Genomic DNA, 24,553 nt, shown 5'->3' with positions numbered 1-24,553 from the left:
CTGATGCCCATATTCCAATAGTTTTTCCATCGCTTGCCGTAGAGAGAAAATCTGATCTGTTGCTGATTTGCCTGGAGTGAAGCTTTTTTGGTATGGGCTAATGATGTTCTTACCATATGGGGCTGTCCGGCCTAGCAAGATAGCGGAAAATAACTTATAGATGGTACTCAGCAACGTGAGACCTCTATAACTGCTGCACTTTGCCAGTCGTCAGGCATTGATTCCCTGTCCCACACCTTGAGCACAAGCTGATGAACCACTTGGTGTAACTGGTCGCCTCCATATTTAACCAATTCGGCTGTAATTCTATCGGTTCCTGGCGACTTATGATTTTTAAGCCGATGAATTGCACGGACCGTTTCTTCTATGCTTGGTTATGGCAGTATTTGTCCGTTGTCTTCAGTTGCCGGGAACTCTCACCTGATTGTCAGAGGGGATTCTGGGTGGTGTTGTTATTCGAGCTCGGAGCACCATACTAACGAGATAGTGATTCGAGTCTATATTAGCCCCCTATATGTTCTCACATTCATCAAGGCTGAGAGGTGTCGGCATTCGATCAACACGTGGTCAATTTGGTTGAAAGTAGTCCCGTCTGGAGAGGCCCACGTATGTTTGTGGACCGCCTTCCGCGCAAAGCAGGTACTTCCAACAACCATTTCGTGTGAAACTGCTAATTGAATAATCCGCAGATCGTTATCATTTGTATTTTGATGTAAGCGACATCGCCTGAATACGAGCTCCGTTCCTACTTGGCTGTTAAAATCCCCATATCTGGGGCAGGCTTCGAGGGTTCGTTCTACTGCCTCGTAGAAGGTATCCTTCTCCCTTATATTTCTAAACTTGCCTCGCAAGTGCAGAGTGCATAGCCGTATCCTTCTGTTTTCAAAGCTGATAACAGCAGGTTTCATTTTTTGATTGACTAAGAAATCTACTCCGAGTACATGGTTTACTGGATGGCTGCTATAATATACGGTGTAGCGACTCTTTTCCAGGAAACCGGTCCCTGTACAACGCATCTCCTGTAACGCTGTTACATCGGCCCTGTATAGGAGCAACGTATCGGTTAGCTGCTTGGCGGCTTCATCTCTGTACAAGAAGCGCACATTCCATGAGAAAACGCGCAAATCGTTATTCCTTTGACGTTGCCGGGTTCATCGTTGTGTTATCCGTTCAGTCCGAGGCTCATGTTGTGGCTTTGCAACTTCGGTTTTCCGTGTAGGGTTGTCAGCCCTACCCAACCGCCAACCTAGAGGAACAGTTACAACAATTTGTCCCGTTTTTAGGCGCGGGAGACTCGCCTTCATCCTTTTCCGTCTACAGCTTTTCGTTAAGAAAGAGTGGTCACCACGTGGAGGAGGAGAGAAGGTTTGGTAGTAGAGCTATTGGTGTTGGTTCAGCAGCACTAAGATAGCCCAGATAAAACTTCACCATGAAAAAGTTGTAAGGGCAAGTTCAAAGGAGAACATTGGAATAGTGCTGGCTCAGGAGCTTTGGGTATACAGGGGTCAGATTTGCGATCTCGAAGGAGGAAGCATGCATGTAATTTGAGACTCCTCTTACGAAAAACCAAGAGTTTACATCATTTTGAAACGTAATTTAAAATATATATGCCTTTCAGAGTTCCTGACCAGGGACCTTGTGGATATCCAAGTTTCACTTGAAGCCGGGGGGAGCCCTTGAGAGGCAGTCGTGGCCAGGTTACTTTTCAGGAGACGATATCTGAATCCCACCGATATTGAGGGCAACTCCGAAATAAAGAATAATGCGAAATTCCAGGAGAACGGTTTAGCATTGGGAGTAACAACATGGCTCACCTCCAAAGGAGCAGTGACACCAGGAGCGAACTGAAACTAGAAACAGTGTTGGAAACCTCAACAAAGTCGTCATTGCATATGCATATGAGGCCAGCTGTCCGACCAAATCATCAAGGGATGTACCCTGGTGGAATAAGAACCTATCCAGAATGAGATAAAAAGTATGAAAACTCTTCAACCGGGCAAAACAAGCCGAGGTGCAAAAATGCACTGGCTGCGTATAGCAACGCGATCAGGGAAGCAAAACGGGACAGCTTCAGGTTATTCTGTGAAGGAATCGAACAAAACACAGAAGCAACCAGGTTATGCAAAAAGGCGGACAAAAGGTGAACTCTAAACTGGTATGGGAATGTCCTGAGAAACTAAGCTCGCACAAAAAGGTCTGAGTACTTTGGGTTCCAGGCCATGTGGAGTTTAGAAGGCAATGAGGCAGCGGACGAACTGGCCAAGATGGGAGCAGGGACGCCTTTACACGGACCAGGACCCTTCTGTGGAATCGGAAACGGGTTAACAGCTGCTTGATATACTATTTTTAATAGGTACACTATAACCAGAAAAAGGGACATAATAGTTCTTTAAGGAAGCAGTGCAAATTCTCCTTAACAGAATAATAACTTTATTCGGACATGATTCGGAAAGTGTTTGATACTCACATGTCTATATTTGTTGAAAGAAATGCGCACCCTGACCTCAAGAAAATTGCAATCGCTTGCATAGAGAGAATACCCCGAAACTATAAAAGGTGGCAAAACTAAACACTAGGGAGTTTTTTTATGGCAAAATTAAATATTCTTTCGCAATCCATTATCTTACTACTTCAATTAGACCCTTCTATATCTACAAACAACTTATAAGCCGAGAATCAATAATTTAATGAAAACAAGTCGGAATACTGGAAGCTCGCGCTTCGGGTATAAAGTTTTTGTGTAAGAAACTTCAACTTCAAGGCACGTTTTTCTATCCGTATATAGCTACAAATCCAACATATTCCTTCATATTTTTCCAAACTACGAGACATACGTACATATAGCAGCCATAGATATTACGCTCACCCTAAACAAACAAACTGCCTATTTCCGAATACTGTACACATATATGCACGTTATAAATTGATTGTACTCATATTTCCGATTTACTTCTTATATCTATCTGAATTAGGCACTACCCGCAAACTTCATTAGCACGCATATACTATTTACCTATATATATACATGTTTGGTTGAAGTAATTGATATTCATATACAAATGACTCTCAAGACCATTCGACATCAACAACGGTCTACGACAAGGGGATGCTCTATCATGCGTCCTCTTTAACCTGGCCCTCGAGAAGTGAAAGTTGCTGAGGTGAATGCAAGAGGTACGATCCTCTTCAAGTCCACCCAACTACTGGCCTATGCTGACGATATCGACATCATGGGAAGAACCACCCGAGACGTACAAACTGCCTTCATCCAGATCGAGCAGGCGGCGCGAGATCTTGGGCTGCACATCAATGATGGCAAGACAAAATATATGGTGGCAACGTCAGCACCGAAGACGAATCAACCAACAACATCAAACCGCACTGGTCAAACACAAACACGAAGAAGAATAAGGATAGGAGAATACAACTTTGAGACCGTTGACAATTTCTCCTATCTAGGGTCGAAAATCACAACCGATAACAACTACGATGATGAAATCCGCGCACGGTTGTTGTCAGCCAACAGAGTCTATTTCAGCTTACAAAGACTGTTCCGCTCGAAACGTCTCACCATAGGGTCAAAGCTCTTACTGTACAAGACTATGATCTTGCCAGTCCTCATGTATTCCTCGGAAACTTGGGTTCTTAGCAAGAAAAATTGCGAACTCTTGGCCGCGTTCGAGAGAAGAATCCTCCGAAGAATTTTTGGCCCCCTACATGAGGATGGACGATTCCGTAGCCTACACAATGACGAAATCTATGAGCGATACCAGGACCGTCCGGTTGTGGATAAAATCCGGCTCAATAGGTTACGGTGGGCGGGTCACTTAGTCCGTATGGATGAGGATGATCCCACCCGGAAAGTCAATATCTATGGTAGAAAAAGAAGACGAGGCAGACCCTGCCTAAGATGGAGCGATGGCGTGGGCCAGGACGCCAGACAGCTTTTAGGGATATCGAATTGGTGGACCTCGGCGCAAAACCGGGATGTCTGGAGTTCCTTATTAAGGCAGGCCTAGACCGGATACCGGTTGTTGCGCCGTTGATGATGATGACGATACAAGTGACTAAATAGAAAAATAACACAAAATAATTCTTTGCGACCCCATTCATAAGAACTCATTTCGTTGTGGTATTGACGAATTGATATGTGATAATGACGTCATGCAGGTTGTAGAGTGCACGAAATTCCCAAAAAATGGTAAAGATTTACCCCCTATAACTTTGTTAATAATGGTTGGATTCAAACTTGACCAAATTATGCATTATGTTATTCATTGCACGCATTCCAAATTTTGTACTTCTGCGATGAACATAAGGGGGGTGCCGGGTAAATTTCGAAAATGTGGAAGTATACTATTATTAACTTTATTTGTGCAGATATCGGAACCGGATGTATTTTGAGGCCTAGATTTCGTAGAGATGCACCGCTGTGATTTTTTTCAGATTTTTCGGTTGGATAGGTTCTGAGAACAAGACCTGTTACACTTTTTGTGGGTCATATTTTGAGCCCTCACTCCCCTAGCTTTAACCCAAGATCAAATATAGAACCAGTTTCGAAAAGTACTAATTGAGTCCTTTAATTTGATACCCCACATGGCCACATTTTATGAAAAAAAAATGTTGCACCCTCCATTCACATGTATGGGGAGCCTCCCCTTAGACTTAACACAAAATGGCGCCACTTACTGCATGTAAAGGGAACAACAGATCACATACTCTTACCAATTTTCGTGACAATCGATCCAGCCGTTTCCGAATAAATCAGCTGTGACCGACAGACAGACAGACAGACAGACAGACAGCCAGACAGACAGACAGACCTGTGCGGATTACCTGTCCAAAATTACTACAAAACATAGTGGACACTCTCTTCCCAGAGGATGTGAACTACACAAATCTGCCTAAAGTTCATGTAAACCCCGACGAAATTCCTGAAGTGGTAGAAGAGGAAATTTTTGATGCGGCAAGGAAATTCACTGAAACTAAGACCCCAGGGCCAGATGGAATCCCGAATATCGCCCTGAAAGTGGTAGCCAGGTCAGCACCAGGTATGTTTGCCAAAGTTTTTTGCGGCATGCCTTAGAGAACGAGAATTCGCCGAGCAATGGAAGCTGCAAAAGTTGATACTTATTCCGTGCACTCCGGGAATGCAGTGCTTATCGAACGACATCCGGAGAAGCAGCATATGTACTGGCAGGGACAATCCCCATAGACATCTTGGCGGATGAAGGTCGGCGTCTCTACGACAAAATGTATGCAATCGGTGAGTCTATTGTACTTCGACGGCAACTAGCACGGCGGGAATCCATCGCAAAATAGCAAAAGAGATGGAACAAGGCACAAACTGGTCGTTGGACCTACCGTATCATTCTACACATTCGAAGATGGATGGAAAGAGTCACGGGGAACTAAGCTATGAGGTAACACAGTTTTTAAGTGGACATGGAGGTTATCGGGCTTATCTATATCGATTTGGACACGACGAGTCACCATGCTGCCCAAGATGTGGTAACGTGGCTGAGAATGCGGAGCATGTTGTATTTGAGTGCCCAAGGTTTACAGTGCACCGAACTAGGCTGGAGGCGATCGCAGACAGGCACTTAACACCTGGAAATATAGCGGAGTTTATGTTGGAATCAACGGAGGCTTGGAATTAAGTGGTAATTGAGCCGAAAATGATTCAACAGCTAAGGCATGAAGAACTGCGAAGAAAGCAAGAAGGGGAGCGAACAATAATGCGCCGCAGTTAAGAACTGATCCAGCCCCACGATGCAATGCTTATAGCAGTCCCGTAGGGAGAGTGGAAGAAGAAGGAGGTGGTTTTAGTGAGTAGAAGTCTCACATAACTGTATGGCAGGAGCCAGTAGTAGGTTTTGAACCTTTCCACCTTTCAACGATGAAAAAAAAAAGATAGATATTATAGATAGACAGATAGACAGACAGATAGACGGACAGACATCGACTCGATTCTAATAAGGTTTTGTTTCACACAAAACCTTAAAAAGTGAAAGAATTAGTACAAAATAGAGTAAAATTTGACTGCCCCTAATAATTTTGATACCTACTGTATTTAGCTATAAGGGAAAACGAGAGCACCCTTGTTAGGAAATGCCTACTGAACCAAACAAGATACTCACTTGTGCATGGTTATCCTATGCGACGCCGCTTTCTTCCGCATCTGAAGTACGAATATTCGAAATTTATTTCAAAACAAAAGTAACGGTAACGGGGAGCCCGCCAAAAGGGTACTCACCAGAGCCGACAGCTCGGAGTTTGTATTTTCGGTGCGCGGGACCCTATTCTTGTTAATCCAACATAGTTTCTTTCCGAAAATCGTTACAACACTTCTCGTGTACAGGGCACGCGTACCTCTCAAGGGGATCTGGTTCACCAAAACAGGGTTCCTTTTGCTATGATTCGTAATCGTGATCTAGTTGAAATTGGGATTGGGTTGGATTATTATCAAATTACAGTTTATGCTGCATGATGCAGCTAAATGCTGGCTCCTAACTTACCCTTCCGAATGAATCGCTCTGAATTTCGCAGTGAACTCTTTTGGCGTCCGAATTATCCAAGACAAAATCCTTTCGGTACCATCATTTTGAATGGTAGTCAGCCGTCCGACATAACGTGCTTTTACCGTTAGTTATTTAAATATATTATTTATATTATTACACAAAAGTTTCACAATCCAATAAGTTTTCACTTCACAGAATGGCAAAAACACTTGTTATTTGTGAAAAACAACTTTACACATCCACTTAAGTAAAATAAAACATTTTTAATATGAAAAGTCCCGTAAATCGACGCAAAAAAACGACGCGCTGACGACAAGCGATCTTGCTGTGAAATGCGCGTCGAGTCGTTTTTCAAAATTCCAAATTCGACGCGAGGCTGGAGAAACGGCTGATGAGCCAACACACAATTGGCAGATTCTGTAAATGTTTGGTGAAATGTGGGTTGCAGCTTCAATTGGTTTGCTACATCTATATATATAAAAGAAAGTGGTGTTAGTTACACTATTTAGAACTCAAGAATGGCTGAACCGATTTGGCTGAAAATTGGTGGAGAGGTAGCTTAGAATCAGGAGACGGACATAGGATACTTTTTATCTCGCTCGGTTGCGTTTCCGTGAAGTCCCTATAAAACGTGGTATAACAAAGGCGCATCTGACATGGAATAACAAAACGCAATTGACAGCTAAACGTAATTTTGTCTATGGTTAAGTAGAAAATTTGATAATATAAATTTTGTCAGAAATATATAATCATCAGTAATTTGTATTCTCTTTGAATCATTATTAACAATGCCGCGACCAGGACGATCGAATCTTTCCCGACAAAGCCGTAATGCAAGAAGGATACGAAACATTGCGAATTAAGTGACTGAAGAAGCACAAGGAATTGGCCTGAAGAGCGCCGCGTTAGTATGGCTTGACTTCGTACTTCTCAATTACAAGAGCAAAGCGAGGCACCCCGTGAAACGGCTCGTTTGGGAATGCGAAACCGTCGAGCGAATAACAGAGATCAACAAGTAGATAATTTTCGACGCACAAGAAGAGATTTATCAAGTACTGATTTGAATCGAGCAGCGTTTCGATATGATCGACGGCAAGTATTCCAAACGATAACCACGGAAATTAGCGGCGGAGACCGTCACTGGCAACGATGGTTATCCACTGTATCGCCGTCGATCACCCGATGATAACGGTCGAACTGCCACAACAAAAGTGAAAAGAATGGATTTCGTTGTCGACAAGAGTTGGATTGTTCCATATTCGCCACTTATTTCCAAAACGATCAAGACACATTGCAACGTTGAGTATTGCAATTCAGTAAAATCCATAAAATACATTTGCAAATGTGTCACGAAAGACAGCGATATGGCGGTTTTTGGCATCCAATCCTCCAATGATGAAACGATGAAATTGCGCGCTATCAAGTTGGTCGTTATGTGAACTGCAATGAAACGATTTGGCGTATATTCGCATTCCCTATTCACGAACGTCATCCTATTGTTGTGCATTTGGCGATGCATCTGGAGAATGGTCAACGAGTATATTTCACGGCTTCGAATGTTGTTCAACGTGCTGAAACACCTCCAGCGACAACATTGACCAGTTTCTTTGCGATCTGCCAAAGCGATCCGTTTGCACGAGCTTTGCTTTACTGGGTGCCACGTTATTACACTTGGAATGCTTCATCGAAGAATTTTCAACGACGGCAGCAAGGCGATGCGGTTCCTGGTTATCCGGAAGTGCGTTCTACGGATGCTCTTGGTCATATGTATACAGTTAATCCAAAGAATGATGAATGCTTCTATTTGCGGTTGTTACTGGTAAATGTGCGTGGACCAACGTCACTACGTCACTACGGACTGTTAATGGTACAATATTCCCAATATATCGTGCTGCAAGTGCAGAACTCAATTTACTAGAAAACGATACCCATTGGGATACGACAATCGTTGAAGCCATTATTTCTGCATCTTCAAGTCAGATACGCACATTATTTGCTATCATCATTTCGACATGCTTTTCATCAAACCCATCTAACCTGTGGCATAGATACAAGGATAATATGTCAGAAGATATTTGACATCAAACACGTGTCAGTTCCAGAAATCCCGATTTTGAGATAAATGAGGAGATACATAATCGGGCTTTACTCTTGATCGAAGACATGTGTTACCTTATGTGCAGTAATTTATTAGTCAGGTTAGGAATGCCAGCGCCAAACTGCGAAATGAATGACGCATTTAATCGAGAATTGGAACAGGAACGTGAATGTGATCACCAGGGATTATATTTAGTAGTTCAAACGAATCTACCACTGTCGAATCCCCAACAAAAGGAAGTTTATGATACATTAATGAAGGCAATTGATGGTGGAAATGGTGGTTTATATTTCCTGGATCCCCCTGGTGGAACTTGCAAGACATTCCTCATATCAGTAGTTTTAGCGACTGTTCGTGCGAGATCCAACATTGCGCTTGCGGTTGCTTCTTCTGGAATAGCAGCCTTATTGTTAGAAGGATGCCGTACCGTTCATTCAGAATTAAAATTGCCGTTAAATCTTCAAACTATTGAAGAACCAAAATGTAATATTTCAAAAAACTCCGCAATGGCCAAAGTTTTATCAGCATCGAAAATCATCATCTGGGACGAATGCACGATGGCGCAAAAACGTGCATTAGAAGCACTTAACCGAACATTGAAAGATCTACGCAATGACTCGAGATGTTTTGGAAGCGCAATGATTTCAGTGTCTGGAGATTTCCGCCAAACACTGCCAGTAATTCCAGGATCAACGGCTGCCGACGAAATAAACACTTGCCTCAAATCATCGAATCTATGGCGCTATGTGAAGAAACTCCAGCTGACAACAAGAGTTGCATTGCTTAATGATACATCTGCTGAAGATTTCTCTGAGCAATTGCTGATTATCGGTAATGGTCGAGTACCTGTCAACGAATCGAGCGGATTGACTTTATTTCCTCAGAATTTCTGTAACTTTGTCCCATCGAAAGACAAGAGAGAGAAGAGAAAGAACTTATTAACAAAGTATTCCCAAACATCAATACTAACTACAAAAATAATGAATCGTTGAGTTAGCGAGCAATTTTAGTGGTTAAGAATAAAGAATTAGATGACCTTAACTACGTTACATATTTCAGAATGATATCATTGGAACAATGCATTCATTCAATTCCATTGACTGTGTAACAAATAAAGATGAAGCCACCAACTCCAATTGAATTTTTAAACTCCTTGGATGTGCCTGGCTTGCCACTGCACAATTTACGCCTAAAAGTTGGCTCCGAATCATAAACCCACCAAAACTTTGCAATGGTACGCGTTTGGTGGTAAGTAAATTGATGAACAATGTGATTTACGCGACGATACTCAAAGGAAAATTCGAAGATGAGGAGGTTCCCATTCCGAGGATCCCGATGATCCTAACCGATATGCCGTTTGAGTTTAAAAGACTTCAATTTCTGATCCGTGTTGCATTCGCCATGGCCATTAACAAATCACAAGGTAAATCCTTGAAAGTTTGTAGTCTGAATCTGAAAAATCAATGTTTCTCACATGGTCAATTATATGCGACATGTTCATGGATCGGAAGACCATCTGCTTAACTGAAGATTGCAGACTACTAAAAAATCATTGAAATACTTGATAAATAAAAAAATTAACTTAATAAAATCAAAAATCTGCTTAGTTTTTGCCTCTAAGGCGGAGCAAAGTTCGCAGGGTCAGCTAGTAATTTTCATAAAACAGGGTAATGAATTTCAAATGGAAATTTGGAATTATCATAGACAATAGACACTTACATTAGTTTGAATATTTTACCATAGTGAGTTGAGCAAGGAGCGAAGTTGGTTCTCGTCTTTGGCATACAATTTGATGTCGTCAATGTACATTAAATGGCTTAATGTACGTTTCGACAATATGCCATGATTGACTTGGAACCCGTATTTGCTTTCATGCAAAAGATGGGATAGCGGATTCAAAGCCAAACAAAACCACAGTGGGCTTAGAGAGTCGCCTTCGAAAATGCCACGCCTGATTGGTATCTCTCCTAATGTTTGTGAGGATACCGATAACTTCGTGCTCCGATTCTTCATTACTGTTCTCAGAAGAAGAACGACATTCGGGTTGATTTTATACAAGCGTAACACTTGTAGTAACCACGAATGTGATATGGAGTCAAAGGCTGATTTATAATCGATGTAGGCTGTCGAGATATTTCGTTTCTGATGGACAGCCTGCTTTACAGCTACCGTATCGATCATAAGCTGTTCTTTGCCTCGGGAGCCTTTTGCGCATCCTTATTGCTCCTCAGCTATCAATTTATGAACATCAAGATGTTTTGAGATGTTCGCGCACAGAACTGAAGTGAAGACGTAGATGGTAGAAAGACAAGTAATTGGTCGACATTTTGAAGGGCAAGAGGCACCCTGTTCCTTGAGGATGAGGAAAGTTATCCCCTTGGTGAAAAATGGTGGAACTAAATCAGGATCGGCAATCATCTGATTAAATTGATTTGCCAATATCCTGTGAGTGCTCTTGAACCGCTTCAGCCAGAAGTTGTGAATCTTGTCAACTCCTGACGCCTTCCAGTTACCTGCTTTGTCAAGGGCTGCTTCAACGTCGACTTCAGTTACGTCAGGCATGGTCATTTCGGGGAGGGCCTCGCATGAACGCATAAGGTGTGGAAGCCACGCTGCTTCTAAATTGCAACGACTGGACTCGTTCCAAACACTTCTCCAGAAGTCTTCTGCCTGATCCAGATCGAAGTTACTTTCCTTATCTGAGTTTGTGAGATTTTTGTAGAATCCCCGTTGGTTGGAAGAACAAGGTGTTGTCTGTTCTTCGCTGAAAGCTTTTCTGATACCTACGGATGCGATTGGAGCATACCGCAAGTTTCTGCTTCAGCACCTCGAGGATTTCTTCGATTGGCATATCATTGGACAGATGGTAGTTTCCAATGATGTTCGCAACGCATCTGTGCACTCTTGGTGATGGAATTCCAAGGAGTGCTTGCGTGACACAACTAATCTCCTTTCCCAAGTTTTCGACTCTTTTGTTGAGTCGAAACACTCAGAACGGTAAAGTTCTTCTGCGCATACCTCTGTTATTCGCTCTAAGATGTTGATTATGGAGACGAATAACCGTGGCAGCTGCAACGTAGATCAGGCTGTGAACCTCTGTAGCAGTAATCTTGCTAGCCAAACGATCACCCAAAATTCTGTCAACGGCAGCAATGATGTTAGTAGTTGCCGAAGTAAACTTCAGTTTTGGGATCTTTGGCCTGGCGTCTGGGAGAATCTCAGCATACTCTGCGAATGCGACCAGGAATGCGGTCAAAGCCTCATTATAAATTGGGTCGACATCCCCAGTTACTAAGCTTCTCCTGACTACTGGATTCATGGAGTGCCTTACAAGTGGAGTACTTGTGTTACTCCTATATGTGTATATCTTTTATATCAGTTATATTTGGTAAAAAGAACCAGATCTATTCGCCGAATTATACCGTTAGCCCAGATTTTATGTGAAACATTAACAGTTTTCTAGTTTACGTATTCATTTCTACATATGCGAATCAATTATTACTATCGTGTGTGTGTGTATGGTGGGGGAGAAGCTACAGCTTCTGAGCACTCAGGCCGTGTTGGCCCATTGTACTCGCCTCCCCCGTCTAACGGAATATTCCGGATTCGTTAACGTATCGCAGGATTTCCGTTAGTGGATGTGATGCTACCCGTCGCAATTGGAGGACATCGGCACCAAAGATCTGATGCCTGATGCGTCCATAGGCGGAGCATTCACATAGGAAATGCTCCGTGGATTCCGCTTCCTCATTACAGGAGGGACACGTATCATCTTCGGTAATTCCTATTCTGAACATATGCCCAGCTAGTGAATTATGGCCCGTCAGAATGCTCACAATACACCTGCAAGTCCACCTGCTTTTCGACAGGATAAACTTTGCGGTACGTATGTTGGGTTCTGGCAGGAAAAGTTTGGTGTGTCGAGCAGCATTTAAGCTCTGCCACCTGTCGTTATGGGAAAGTTGTTTCCAGTTTTTGAAAACAGATTTAGCCAATGCTACTGATACCCCAATTGCTGGCTCCGGTCCCGGCATAGGGGAGATTGACCCCTCTTTCGCTAAAGCGTCCGAGATTTCATTTCCCTCTATGCCACAGTGACCAGGTACCCAGAGTAGCTCCACCGTATTGAATCTAGACATAGAGTTCAAACGGTTTCTGCATTCCTGAACGATTTTCGAGGTGATCAAAGGACTGCTCAATGCCCTCAGTGCAGCTTGACTGTCACTGCAGATTGCGATGCGCCTGCCCTTCAACCGCTCGTCAATCACCCAGTTTGCCACCCTTAGGATCGCATAAACTTCGACTTGAAAAACCGTTACATATTGTCCCAAAGGAAAAGCCCACTTCTCGTTTTTATTCGAGAGGTAGACTCCGGCTCCAGAACCCTCTTCTGTTTTTGAGCCATCGGTGTAGAAGACTTCCGTATATCCCGCCACGCATTCCTCTGGGTCTTCCCAGTCCTCTCTAAGCTTCAGGGTAACTATATATCTTCTACCCAACAGATGTATGGGGACACGAGAATCGGAAGGCATTGTAAGAACTGGATTTAGTCCTCCCAGTAACTCTTCCAATGCTCTGTGCCCCCACATCCGTTGTTTTCCCATAGATCTAATCGAATTAGTCTATGGGCTGCTCTCATTGCAGTGCTTTGAATAAATATATCCAGGGGCTGCAAATTGAGTAGTGCATTCAGAGCTGCGCCGGATGTCGTGCTCATGGCACCAATGATACCCAGACAAACAGTTCTTTGCAGTGCGTCTAGTTTACGGTGAAAACCTTTTTGTCTCACCTTAACCCACCACACTACGGATGCATATACGAACATCGGCCTAATGATGGCAACGTATATCCACATTACCACATGAAGCCTGAGTCCCCATGTCGAGGCAAAGGTCCGTCTGCACAGCCCATAAGCTGTGAGAGCTCGTTTCATCTTTACCTCTACATGTTTGTTCCAAAGAAGTTTTTTATCTAGAGTGACTCCCAGATATTTCACTTCTTCGGAGAGTTGTAGGGTAGTACTCCTCATCTCAGGGAGACAAAGTCCATCCAGTTTTCTCCTTTTTGTAAATAAAACCATTGTGGTTTTATTTGGATTAACTGACAAACCATGTCTAAGGCGCCAGCTGTCTATTAAATCAACGGCACGCTGTATATCAACAGCAAGTGCAGCCATGTCATCAGCATAACCTTGAGCGTGTATTGGCAAATTTTGCAGTTCGCATAGTAGTGAGTCGATCAGCATACTCCACAGAAGCGGCGAAAGCACACCTCCTTGGGGGCAGCCCTTCGTTGCTTCTGTAGTCAGGTAGCGATCGACCCCTACCTCAGCGCACAACAATCTTTGCGTTAGCATAGCATGGGTCCACTGAATTAAAGCATCATCAACACCATGCGCTCTGGCGGCATCACAAAGTTTTTGAAAAGGCGCACAGTCAAAAGCCCCTTCAATGTCCACGAACACCCCCATCGCGTACTCACCATTCAAAGTTGCATCCTCTATCTTTGTGACCAAAGAATGAAGAGCAGACTCACAGGACTTTCCACGTTGGTAAGCATGTTGGTTTTCACTAAGTGGGTGTGACCTAAGTGCCTTTCCACGAATGTGACGCTCCACCAGTCTCTCCAAACCTTTCAGCAAGAATGAAGTCAAGCTGATCTGTCTGAAGTTCTTTGGATTAGAATAGTCATCTTTCCCAGGTTTCGGTATGAAAACTACCTTAACCTGTTGCCAAGAAGAAGGCACGTAGCCCAGAGCAAGACATCCTCGAAAAATATTTCTTAGAGGTCGCTCTAAATGCTCCATACCCTCCTTTAGCATTGCCGGATAGATACCATCCATGCCAGGTGCTTTGAAATCGGTAACAACCGCTTTCGCAATGTTCCAGTTCCCCTTGCAACGTTTGCGTGTTGAAGGGGTTGCAAGAACCGTCAACTCTCCCCCTACCACTTCTCTCACCCGTTCTCCCGGGTGGTGTATTTCCAGGAGGGTCTGTACTGAATCCAGTCTGGAGCTCGTGAAAGTACCGTCGGGTTTTCTAAGAGAATCCAACTTGGCCGACTCATCCCTTTTGAGGACTCTGCCCAGCCTTGAAGTCTCCCTTTCGCCTTCCAGTTCCTCACAGTACGCTCTAAAGGAGTCTCGTTTCGAGCACCTCACGAGCCTCTTATATTCACGTTGTGAGTTCCTGAAATTTAACCAGTCTTCGTCCTTGTTACTTTTGCAAGCACGATTTAGAAGTCGCCTGGTTGATTTCCTGAGCTTTTGCAGTTCTCGGTTCCACCAAGGAACCGTTTTACCGCTTTGGCCTCGGGAAATAGGACAAGCCTCTTTATAGCACTCTAAAAGTGTGCCGTTCAGAGTTTTCAATTCATCTTCCAGCACCAAAGGAGTCCTTGGTCGCCTAGGGAACTGTACTTTATTGCCAAGAAGTTCATTGAACTTTGCCCAATCCGTTTTCTTAGGGTTCCGTCTTTGTACTGCAGACTGTTCGCCCGCAATAGTCAGATTGAATTCTAGATATCGGTGATCTGACAGTGAGACCTCGTCTAGCACTCGCCAGTGTGTAATCAACTCTAATAATTTTGGGGTACAGATTGTTAGGTCAATTACTTCGCTTCTTCTCGGTCCCAGGAACGTAGGGGCGCACCCTACGTTTGCAGTCATAAGACCAGCTGAAGTGATGAAATCAAATAGCTTCTCTCCTCTTGGATTGCATTTGCTACTGCCCCAACAAATATGTTGAGCAATCGCATCGCAACCTATTAAGAGTTCGAGACCACTTGATTCTGTATACGCCACCAGATCCCTAAGTTCTTGCGTCGGTGGAGGATACAAAGAATCATAGGGTAAATAAGCGGAGGCAACTATTATGTTTTTCCTCTCGCCATTTATTTGGTATTGTGTGATGACCGTAGCTAAGTCCTGGGAACAATACTGTCTCAGCATAGTTGCCTCTAACCGTCTTGACATCAGGACGCAAGCTCTCGGTCTTATCAATCTTTCGTCGTAGAAGATCCTAGCCCCCTTTACTCATCCAATGCCACAGATTCTGTTAAATCGAAACCACGGTTCTTGCACCAGAAAGATATAGGGGAAATCCTGCAGCTTTGTCATTCTCGCTGCCAACAGGTAGGAGGGAGCTTTGGCATGCTACAGGTTGATTTGACCAATCTTTATGTTTTTCGACATAAACTTAGTCTATTGTCGCTGACAGATGAATCTGGTGCGTCCAGTGTGGATCTTACCGGGGTTTCCAGTTTATCCCCACCTTCCGCCGGAGATTCCGCTTCCTTGTGTCCGAATTCTCTGGGCGTTACCGCGCCTAGTGGTACAGCCACGTCCATGTCCTCATTCCCAAGGTGCTTCATCTTCCTTCGCAGTGCTCTCTTCTGCCGTCGGCTTCGGGCCTTTCCAGGTTCACGGTGTCCGGACCGCTTGGATCCATTTCCACACACCGGCGTTAAACCAGTAGCGTCCACGTCACCAGCTTCCCGTTCTTCCGCTCTTTCTGGTAAGGATGAAGGAGAAGGTTCTGACAGGCAGAATTCAGCCGTAGTCGGATTTCCAGTTTCTCCCAATTTGAAAGTTTCCGTACTTTCCTTTCTGGCTAACTTCGCCGTATGATGATTGCTCATGGTCGCGGGTGGATTCGAAGTCTGTGACTTCTTACCACTTGGAGAGTTTAAATCCATCGTTTCCATATTCATATTTTTGGACACCCTTAGTTAGTATAGTAGTAAACTACTACAGGCTCCCCCACCACGACAAGGTGGTGTCCGAGGGGGAGTAAGTATTACTATCAATGGCATGCAGAACACAACTAACTATTTTTTTAATTTAATCCATTAATCAATACTGGTGAATATTTTTTTTCTATTGCATATTTTGTAGTCTGTCATTGATTTTAAGGCAATTTTGAGAACAAAAATTCTAACTGTAAGACCTTTATATAATGCATTGCTTCTCATCGAACATGTTTCATTTTAAAATTGTTTAAAATTCGCTCCTCTTCAAAATCAACCATGCGCAGATTCCCGCTGTACCAACTTGTCCAAGGTTATTGATTTTTCAGCGCATATGCATCGTTTAGAGAGCATCCAGTTGTGTTATTGTTTTCAGTGTTTTGATATAGTTGAGTTTATAAGGGAAAACTGTTTTTGAATTTTTAAGAATGGGAGCAAAATATGAGGATGCAAAGTACGAAGACTCTAAATTCAAGGAATCGGCCGATGGTTGGTATCAAAACTTATCCAGATGTTTTCGAGAGTCACCTCCTCATTATTTAATCCTTCAGACGACTTCAATTCGGAGTCCGTTGAGGTGTTACGAGAACGCCTTAATACGATGAAACGACTGATGGCCGAACGGACAAACAGCAATAATGCTGAGGATTGGTCCAGACCGCATCACACTACAACAGGAATCATTGATGGAAACTTTTTGAGCGTAGCATTCGCAGGTGCTTTGCTGGTCATTGTCACAGTGTCAGTCTATGCATTTTACAACCTCTACACTGCGGTCCTTCGAAGGTTCCCTTCTCATCACACTGAGCTTTAAAGGGAAGGCGTAAACGCCCGACATCCGTGTTTACATGTAAACTATGATTTGTTAAAGAATTATTCTTCCTGAAATTTAGGCAAGTTACTCCATTTTTTCATGTGTAAATTCGAATCGAATTTTATAATGTGGAAATTGTGTCAAGCGTTTTCTATCTCTATCAAATAAGTCAGGAATTGTAGCTTTGAATTTCGCAATTCTCTATTTATATATGAATAAATAATTATAACAGTGATTAACATCGATATTGCTTTATTCATTCACCGTTATATGCATGTAGTGTTCCAGACTCATCATGACAATCGACTAAAAGGATATTATAGAATACTCGTGTTCTAAAAATTAGCGAATATTACCCAGACGCGAATTCTAAGGCCATAGAGAGAAAATCTGAGCCCGGGGTCAAAGTTATTCGGTTTCCTCTATTATCCCTTCCCTTTAGTTTTAGCTAGTTCGTTGTGCTTTCTTATTTTGTACACCCACATCAGGCCTAAATAACTTATAAATACAGGGTGCGGCAGCATAACTTCCTTTTTTAAAATGCGCGCCACTCAGTTAATTGATATCATGGCGGAGCGCTAGTGGTCTCGTTCAAGAGGGGATACTGTAAAATTTTATCCCGACACGGTTCAGTCGCCATCATGCGTTGGAATAGTGAGGAGTGTGCCTTTGCCGTTGAGGTTTACTTTTCAAGCGGATGTTCGGTTATTGTAACACAGCGTGCATTTCGGAATCGCTTTAATTTAGCCCCGTTGGCTCTCGTCCCAGACCGCAAATCAATTGTTACATGGGTCACTACATTCAGACAAACTGCAAGTGCGACAAAAGGAAGAACTAGAGTCCCTCGGCCCGTTAGATCACCTGAGAACATTGAAGTAGTGAGAGCGTCAATGTTGCGATCGCCACGGCGTTCTGCGCGCAAACACGCATCTGCCCTTGGACTATCCGATCGTTCTGTGAGAAGGATTTCTTCGTGATGATCTTCATTTTCATCCCTATAAGATGGCGATAGTGCAGGAACGTGACTTCAATTCTCGGATGAACGCGTGTGAGCTTCTTCTTGATGTCGTTCCCGAGGGTGCTATTGTTTCTTTTAGCGATGAAGCCCATTTTCATTTGTGTGGGTCGGTTAACAAACAAAACATGCGCTACTGGGCTGACACCAACCCTCGAGAATTGCATGAAAAGCCTTTGCATTCACCCAAAGTCACAGTGTGGTGTGCAATTTCCTTAGCTGGAATTATTAGTCCCTGGTTTTTTAAGGAAAATGAGGTTACAGTGAAAGTGAATTCGGACTGGTATGTAAACATGCTACAGAATTTTTTTTTCCCACGGCTAGAAAATTTGGATTTGGGGGACACTTGATTCCAACAAGACGGTGCAACAGCACACACTTCAAGAGCATCGATGGCTGTTTTGAGGGAACACTTTCCAGAGCGCCTTGTCTCAATTAGAGACGATTTGGAATGGCCGGCACGCTCTCCCGATCTATCCCCTTGTGATTTTTTTCTATGGGGTTTTTTGAAATCCTGTGTTTATGTGAACCGTCCAAGCACCCTACAAGATTTGAAGACCAACATCCAAGAAGAAATTGCCAACATAACACCTGCTATGCTAACAAGAGTCATGACAAACGCCAGAAATCGGTTTACGCAATGTATGGAGAATGGGGGACGTCACCTAACAGATTTGATCTTCAAAACAATGTAAATAAAAACTTTAGACATGTACCTACATTATAAAAAATAAATAAATATTTTCCGATGCATACAATAGTTTTTATTGAGTTTTGAAAAAAGTAAGTTATGCCGCCGCACCCTGTATATGTACCGAAGATCTCGTGCGTTGGCACCATCCTCGCCTCAGTCATACCCTTGCTATATGTTTTATCCTGAGTATATTATAGAAATTACCGCGCACATATTGATCATCATCATCCACGGCGCAACAACCGTTATCCGGTTTAGGCCTGGCTTAGTAAGGAACTCCATACATCCCGGTTTTGCGCCCACCAATTCGATATCTCTAAAAGCTGTCTGGCTTCTTGACCTACGCTACCGCACCACCTCAGGCAGGGTCTGTTTCGTCTTCTTTTTCTACCACGGATATTACCCTTATAGACTTTCCGGGCTGGATCATCCTCATCCATACGGATTAAGTGATCCGCCCACCGGAACCTATTGAGCCGGATTTTATCCACAACCGGACGGTCATGGTATCGCTCATAGATTTCGTCGTTATGTAGGCTACGGAATCGTTCATCCTCATGTAAGGGGCTAAAAATTCTTCAGAGGATTCTTCTCTCGAACGCGGCCAAGATTTCGCAATTTTTTGCTAAGAGCCCAAGTTTCCGAGGAAAATATAGGGACTGGCAAGATCATAGTCTTGTACAGTAAGAGCTTTGACCCTACGGTGAGACGTTTCGAGCGGAACAGTCTTTGTAAGCTGAAATAGGCTCTGTTGGCTGCCAACAACCGTGCGCGGATTTCATAATTGTAGCTGTTATCGGTTGTGATTTTTAACCCTAGACAGGAGAAATTGACGTTGCCACCGTATATTTCGTCTTGCCTTCATTGATGTGCAGCCCAATATCTCGCGCCGCCTACTCGATCGAGGTAATTTGTACGTCTCGGGTCGTTCTTCCCATGATGTCGAAATCGTCAGCATAGCCCAGTAGTTGGATGGTCTTAAAGAGGATATTGCCTTTCGCATTTACCTCAGCATCTCGGATCATTTTTCCCAAGGCCAGATTAAAGAGGACGCATGATAGGGCATTCCTCTGTTTTAGACCATTGTTGATGTTGAATGTTCTCGAGAGTGATCCTGCTGCCTTTATTTGGCCTCGCACATTGATCAGGGTCAACCTAGCCAGTCTTACCAATTTGATCGGGATACCGAATTCGCTCATGGCCGTGTACGATGAAAAGGTGATGCAACTGATGTTCATATTGCAATAGTTTTTCCATCGGTTGCCGCAGAGAGAAAATCTGATCTGTTGCTGACTCAGGCCGTAAGCCGTCTTCGCCTAATATTTTTAAAGTTTGGGTGGTAAGCCCTAAACGAGGGGTCTGTGGACAAAAAAAAAGAGAGAATAAGTTGCTCCCCATTTGATCCGGTACGACCTCAAATGGATGCGGACTTAGAACCCTGCAATCTTTAAAAAAATATGTACAGCTCTGGCCAAGCTTTGGCCCAAAGTATGGGCGGATTTACGCTCAATATAATTTGTGTTCTGCAAATTATATACAGGAGCACTTAACATCTGCGGGCCGTTTCGGTCACGCTGCTCCCAGAGCAGAGGTAAGGAAGCGTCTGACGATTTGCCTTTGCCCTTGTAAGAAACCGTAAAGCCGTCTTCGCCTAATATATCTAGAGACATTACTTCATGGCACGGGTTGATACCCTACCGTTTTACTCTTACAGTGAGAATTGTTCCGTCCTTGCCACTTCTTCGAAAATGCTTTAACCTTCGAAGCTCTCTATGGAATTATTGTCTCATCAAGAGAAGTTCAACCTGTCCCGTCTCATTAGCAAATCTCGAGCATACGAAGAATGTGCGTTCCGGGTCCTCGTATTGGTTCAGACATTCAGGACAGAAGGGAGAATCATCATGTCCAAAGCAATGTAAATACCTGCGGTATCCATCAGAAACTGAGTCAAGCGATAGTGGAGGTCTCCATTGCTGAGCATAATCCAAAGCTGCATATTTGGAATGAGCGTCGTCTCTCCTTGTGAGAATTATTCCAACGTTCCTGCCACACCCTGATTGCGCGCATTCTCTCCTGCCGTCGTCGATCTTCTGTATTATGATCACTACTTGCTTTCCAGTTGTATAATCTTCGCATCTCCTCAGTCAAAATATCAATGGGCACCATTCCCGTAACTACGAAAACTGCTTCCTTTGACGTTGTTCGGAATACGCTGATTACCAAATATTCAACTGGGTCTACGTCGATGTTATAGAGGAGCTTCCTATCCACGAAATAGTTCCTAATGATTAGCTGAATATAAATGGGCACATGTAGTAGGCTTGAAAGCATTCCTCACACCGAGGGTGATGATGGCTCAAAATTCTTTGGCACCGCCATGCGCCCTTGTACTGGCAATTCCTTTCTCTGCTAGATTAACCACTGTATTGATAGCATCCACCGTTCATAGATCAACGCGAAAACTGTATTGTTGTGTGGACATTCCTCCTGCTTCCTCCACAATTAGAAGCAGCCTGTTGCATATAATGCGATCCAACAATTTTCCCATATTGTCCAGTAAACAACGGTGACTAACCAGGTGGTTTACCACTCTTTGGTAGAATCCTTTTCCACTGGGTCGCGAAGATGCCCTCTTCAAAACAGACTTTAAAAGTGGAAATGAGTCCGGCCTTGCTTTTATCGCCGCCTACAAAGCCACGTTTGGTATTCAGTCCAGTCCAGATGCCTTTTAGCCCCTTCGATGCCAATGGCAAGCTCATCTGCTATTATATTATACTTGGGATATTCTTTGCTGTGGAAATAGAGTTGTCACTATTCTTCGCTATAAAACTGGGCACCTGATGAAGGAATTCTATTTACTCACGGATCGCTTTTCACAGCTGTCTCCGACTAATTTTGCACCTTTTCTGTGCGATTTCCTGCTCATTATTGGGCTCACAGTCGCCCGATTTCGTCATTTCACCATGGTTTTGGCAATCTGTGGGCGTTATTTTTGCCCCTTGCCAAAAAGGTATCATAGGTCCTCTCTCACTGTACATGTTGGTGTGGAACTATCCTTAAATGGCTCAGGCAACAAACATTTTTGAGCTCCACTGCTTCGTGTCGCATGACTATATCTCTCGGATATCCCGTTCTCCTACTCTCCATTACACTAAACAGTTTAGTTTGGTGATCGGTATGCGTGTGGTGTTCACTAATCCGCCAGATAATGTCCTTCATGGACACACTGCGCACGAAGGTGATATCTATTATTAAACCTATCGTCTCTTTACGAAAGGTTATAAGTATTTCCATTATTAGCAAGAACAATGTCTAACGAAGAAAAGCTTCCAGCAATATCAGCCCCTTGTTATTAGAAACTTTGCTTCCCCAGTCCGTAGGTCATGCGTCCCCGGATAGCACTTGCATTTAATGCTAGTTCATGTAATATTCGCTCATATTCCACGCCTGTTGCGCTTGGTAGTCGAAACAACAATAGATATGAACGCTATCAATTTTAGCTCTTAAGAATCCTGCGTTGTAATGAATTACTTTTATATCTTTGAATGGATATTGTGGTGTCATCCAAATTGCGCACTTTTCACTTTGGCGGTGGGCCATAATGCGTTATATTCTTCTGCATGGTTCGTTAATAATTGCCACGTCCACATCGAATTGTTGAACTGACTGGCTCAAAAGATCGTTTGCGGCCTCACAATGGTTGAGGTTTATCTGAATAAACCTCATTTACTCTTTACTTTTGGTTCCCTCCTAGACAGCGGGCATTTTTCGCTTTCTGCAGTGTGGCCCTTATCATCAAAGCCTGCATCTTTGCACAACATGCATCCAGGGTCTTTCCCACTATTTCGTGCCAGATGCCCTTTTTCTCCACTGGCAAGCTATGGATCCCGTTTGCGTGCCACCGTACGCTTTCCGTAAGTTCTTTATTGCCTCGACGCTCCCGTCTGGAATTTGAAATTGCCTAGTTCCAGTTCCCTTCATTCTTGTGGGTCAATTGGCTTACCGTAAGCTCCTCACCTAAGGATCCACCAACCAATTTCTGGTAGTTAAACGTCCTTTTGTCCAGCGTCTTCTGAAGCTCCAGGAGTTCTTCTCCTCTCTGCGTTCTTCTGATCCTTGTAACATTGTTTCCTAGGTTGCTTAGGGACGGATCTCCCTTGACCTTCTGCAGAATCTCAATGAAAGAGAGGCCACTTCTGCTTTAGATAATAATTGAATCCGAACGAGGCTTCCTTCGTTTTACCTGCTTCCTTGGCTTGCTCGAATATAGTATTTGTGTTCTTGTTAAGGGTACCTTTTACCGCGTTAGAAAATAACTATCATATATGTTTTCTTACACCGAAATAGTAGTTTCACCTGCCCAGTTACCATAACCGTTGAAAAAAACTAATTCAAAACGCTCATTTATTAATTAAAAATTGAATTCTCACAAGGTGGAAAAGAAAACGCGGTGATTGGCTCATACTCCATGTGACATCATGGAGCGAGGAAGTTGAATCTTATCTATGTGAACGCATACCGTTTAGTGGTTGTTGCTTTTTACTTTTAAAGTAATCAATCAGTTTTTAACAAAAAAGTGGGTAATTGCTGTGTGAAAGGATAATCCTTCAATTTACCTAACCTTTCGGCAGTAATGAAGACAGCCTACTATACAGCAAATTATGGCAAGTACAATATCCCCGGAAAGAAAGATGTCAACGGAAAGTTCAATATACTGTTTACCGCATGTTAATTATACTAAGTAGAATAACAGTGTTGTAATATTGATTAATAATTGTCTCCATCGATTGCTACAAGCATATTTTCCATTTTACAAGTGTGAGAAACGAAATTAATGCAAATCTTCGTCATATTGTTACATTATTGATTTACATGTGCCAGCGTAAAAGTTATAGAGACAAGCGCGGGGGGGGGGGGGGGGGAGGGGTGCACTTAATGCACAAAGACAATGTGCACAAGAAACTTCACTCACATCTTTAACTGGGCGGCGATAAAAGGTATGGTTCCGAAAGAATCACAGACCGTAAAAAAATGGATTTGCATAATCCCCAAAATTTAAAAATTATTCCAAAGGAACTGGACTCCGTCGGGCGATGCACTTCTTACGAATATTTCCCTTCGGGTTAGCTAAAAAACCTTTCATATAAGAATAATTTATAACTTGCAACTAAACATACATAACACAAAACAACACAAAAACAACTCGGGAAACCGGAAGCTTGACGTTTCAGTTATGAAAGGTTTTGTGTATTTCTTTTATAAAGAGATTTGGGTGTGCATTTGTCCCATTAGCATGTAGCACGTAAAATATGCATATATCACGTGAAAATAGCCACTTTCAAGTGATATTGACATTCATAGTCTTGAATTTGCAAAGGAGCGACAGATTTGACCTAGTATAACTTTGTTAGTAATAGTGCGATTTTCACCAAATTTGGCAGGATCATGCTCTATACTGTAGCCTATATTGCTGCAAAATTTTGTGATTCTAGGGTGAACTTAAGGGGGTTTTCCTGTCAATTACTAAAAATTATAGTAATGTACTATTATTAACTTTATTTGAACAGGTATCGATATGAAGGGTATCTCGGAGCCTAGGCACTATATAGTGGCAGCCCCCTGTTTTTTTCCACATTTTTCGGTTAAGTAGTTCCTGAGAATGGGT

The 24,553-nt window shown here is 43.2% G+C and overlaps 1 protein-coding gene across 1 annotated transcript; it reads left to right on the top strand.

Annotated features, from left to right (window-relative positions):
* Nucleotides 1-16,687: 16,687 nt before the first annotated feature.
* LOC119659649 lies at nucleotides 16,688-17,424 on the top strand. The gene is made up of 2 exons (XM_038067857.1): nucleotides 16,688-16,854; nucleotides 16,917-17,424. Exons 1-2 carry the CDS (start codon nucleotides 16,794-16,796, stop codon nucleotides 17,177-17,179), a joined length of 324 nt encoding a protein of 107 aa, XP_037923785.1. The 5' UTR covers nucleotides 16,688-16,793; the 3' UTR covers nucleotides 17,180-17,424.
* The last annotated feature ends 7,129 nt before the right edge of the window (nucleotides 17,425-24,553 follow it).

This window comes from Hermetia illucens, chromosome 6, assembly GCF_905115235.1.
Source record: "Hermetia illucens chromosome 6, iHerIll2.2.curated.20191125, whole genome shotgun sequence".
NCBI classification, from domain to species: Eukaryota; Metazoa; Arthropoda; class Insecta; order Diptera; family Stratiomyidae; genus Hermetia; species Hermetia illucens.
This window is presented reverse-complemented; position numbering and strand designations above follow the sequence as displayed.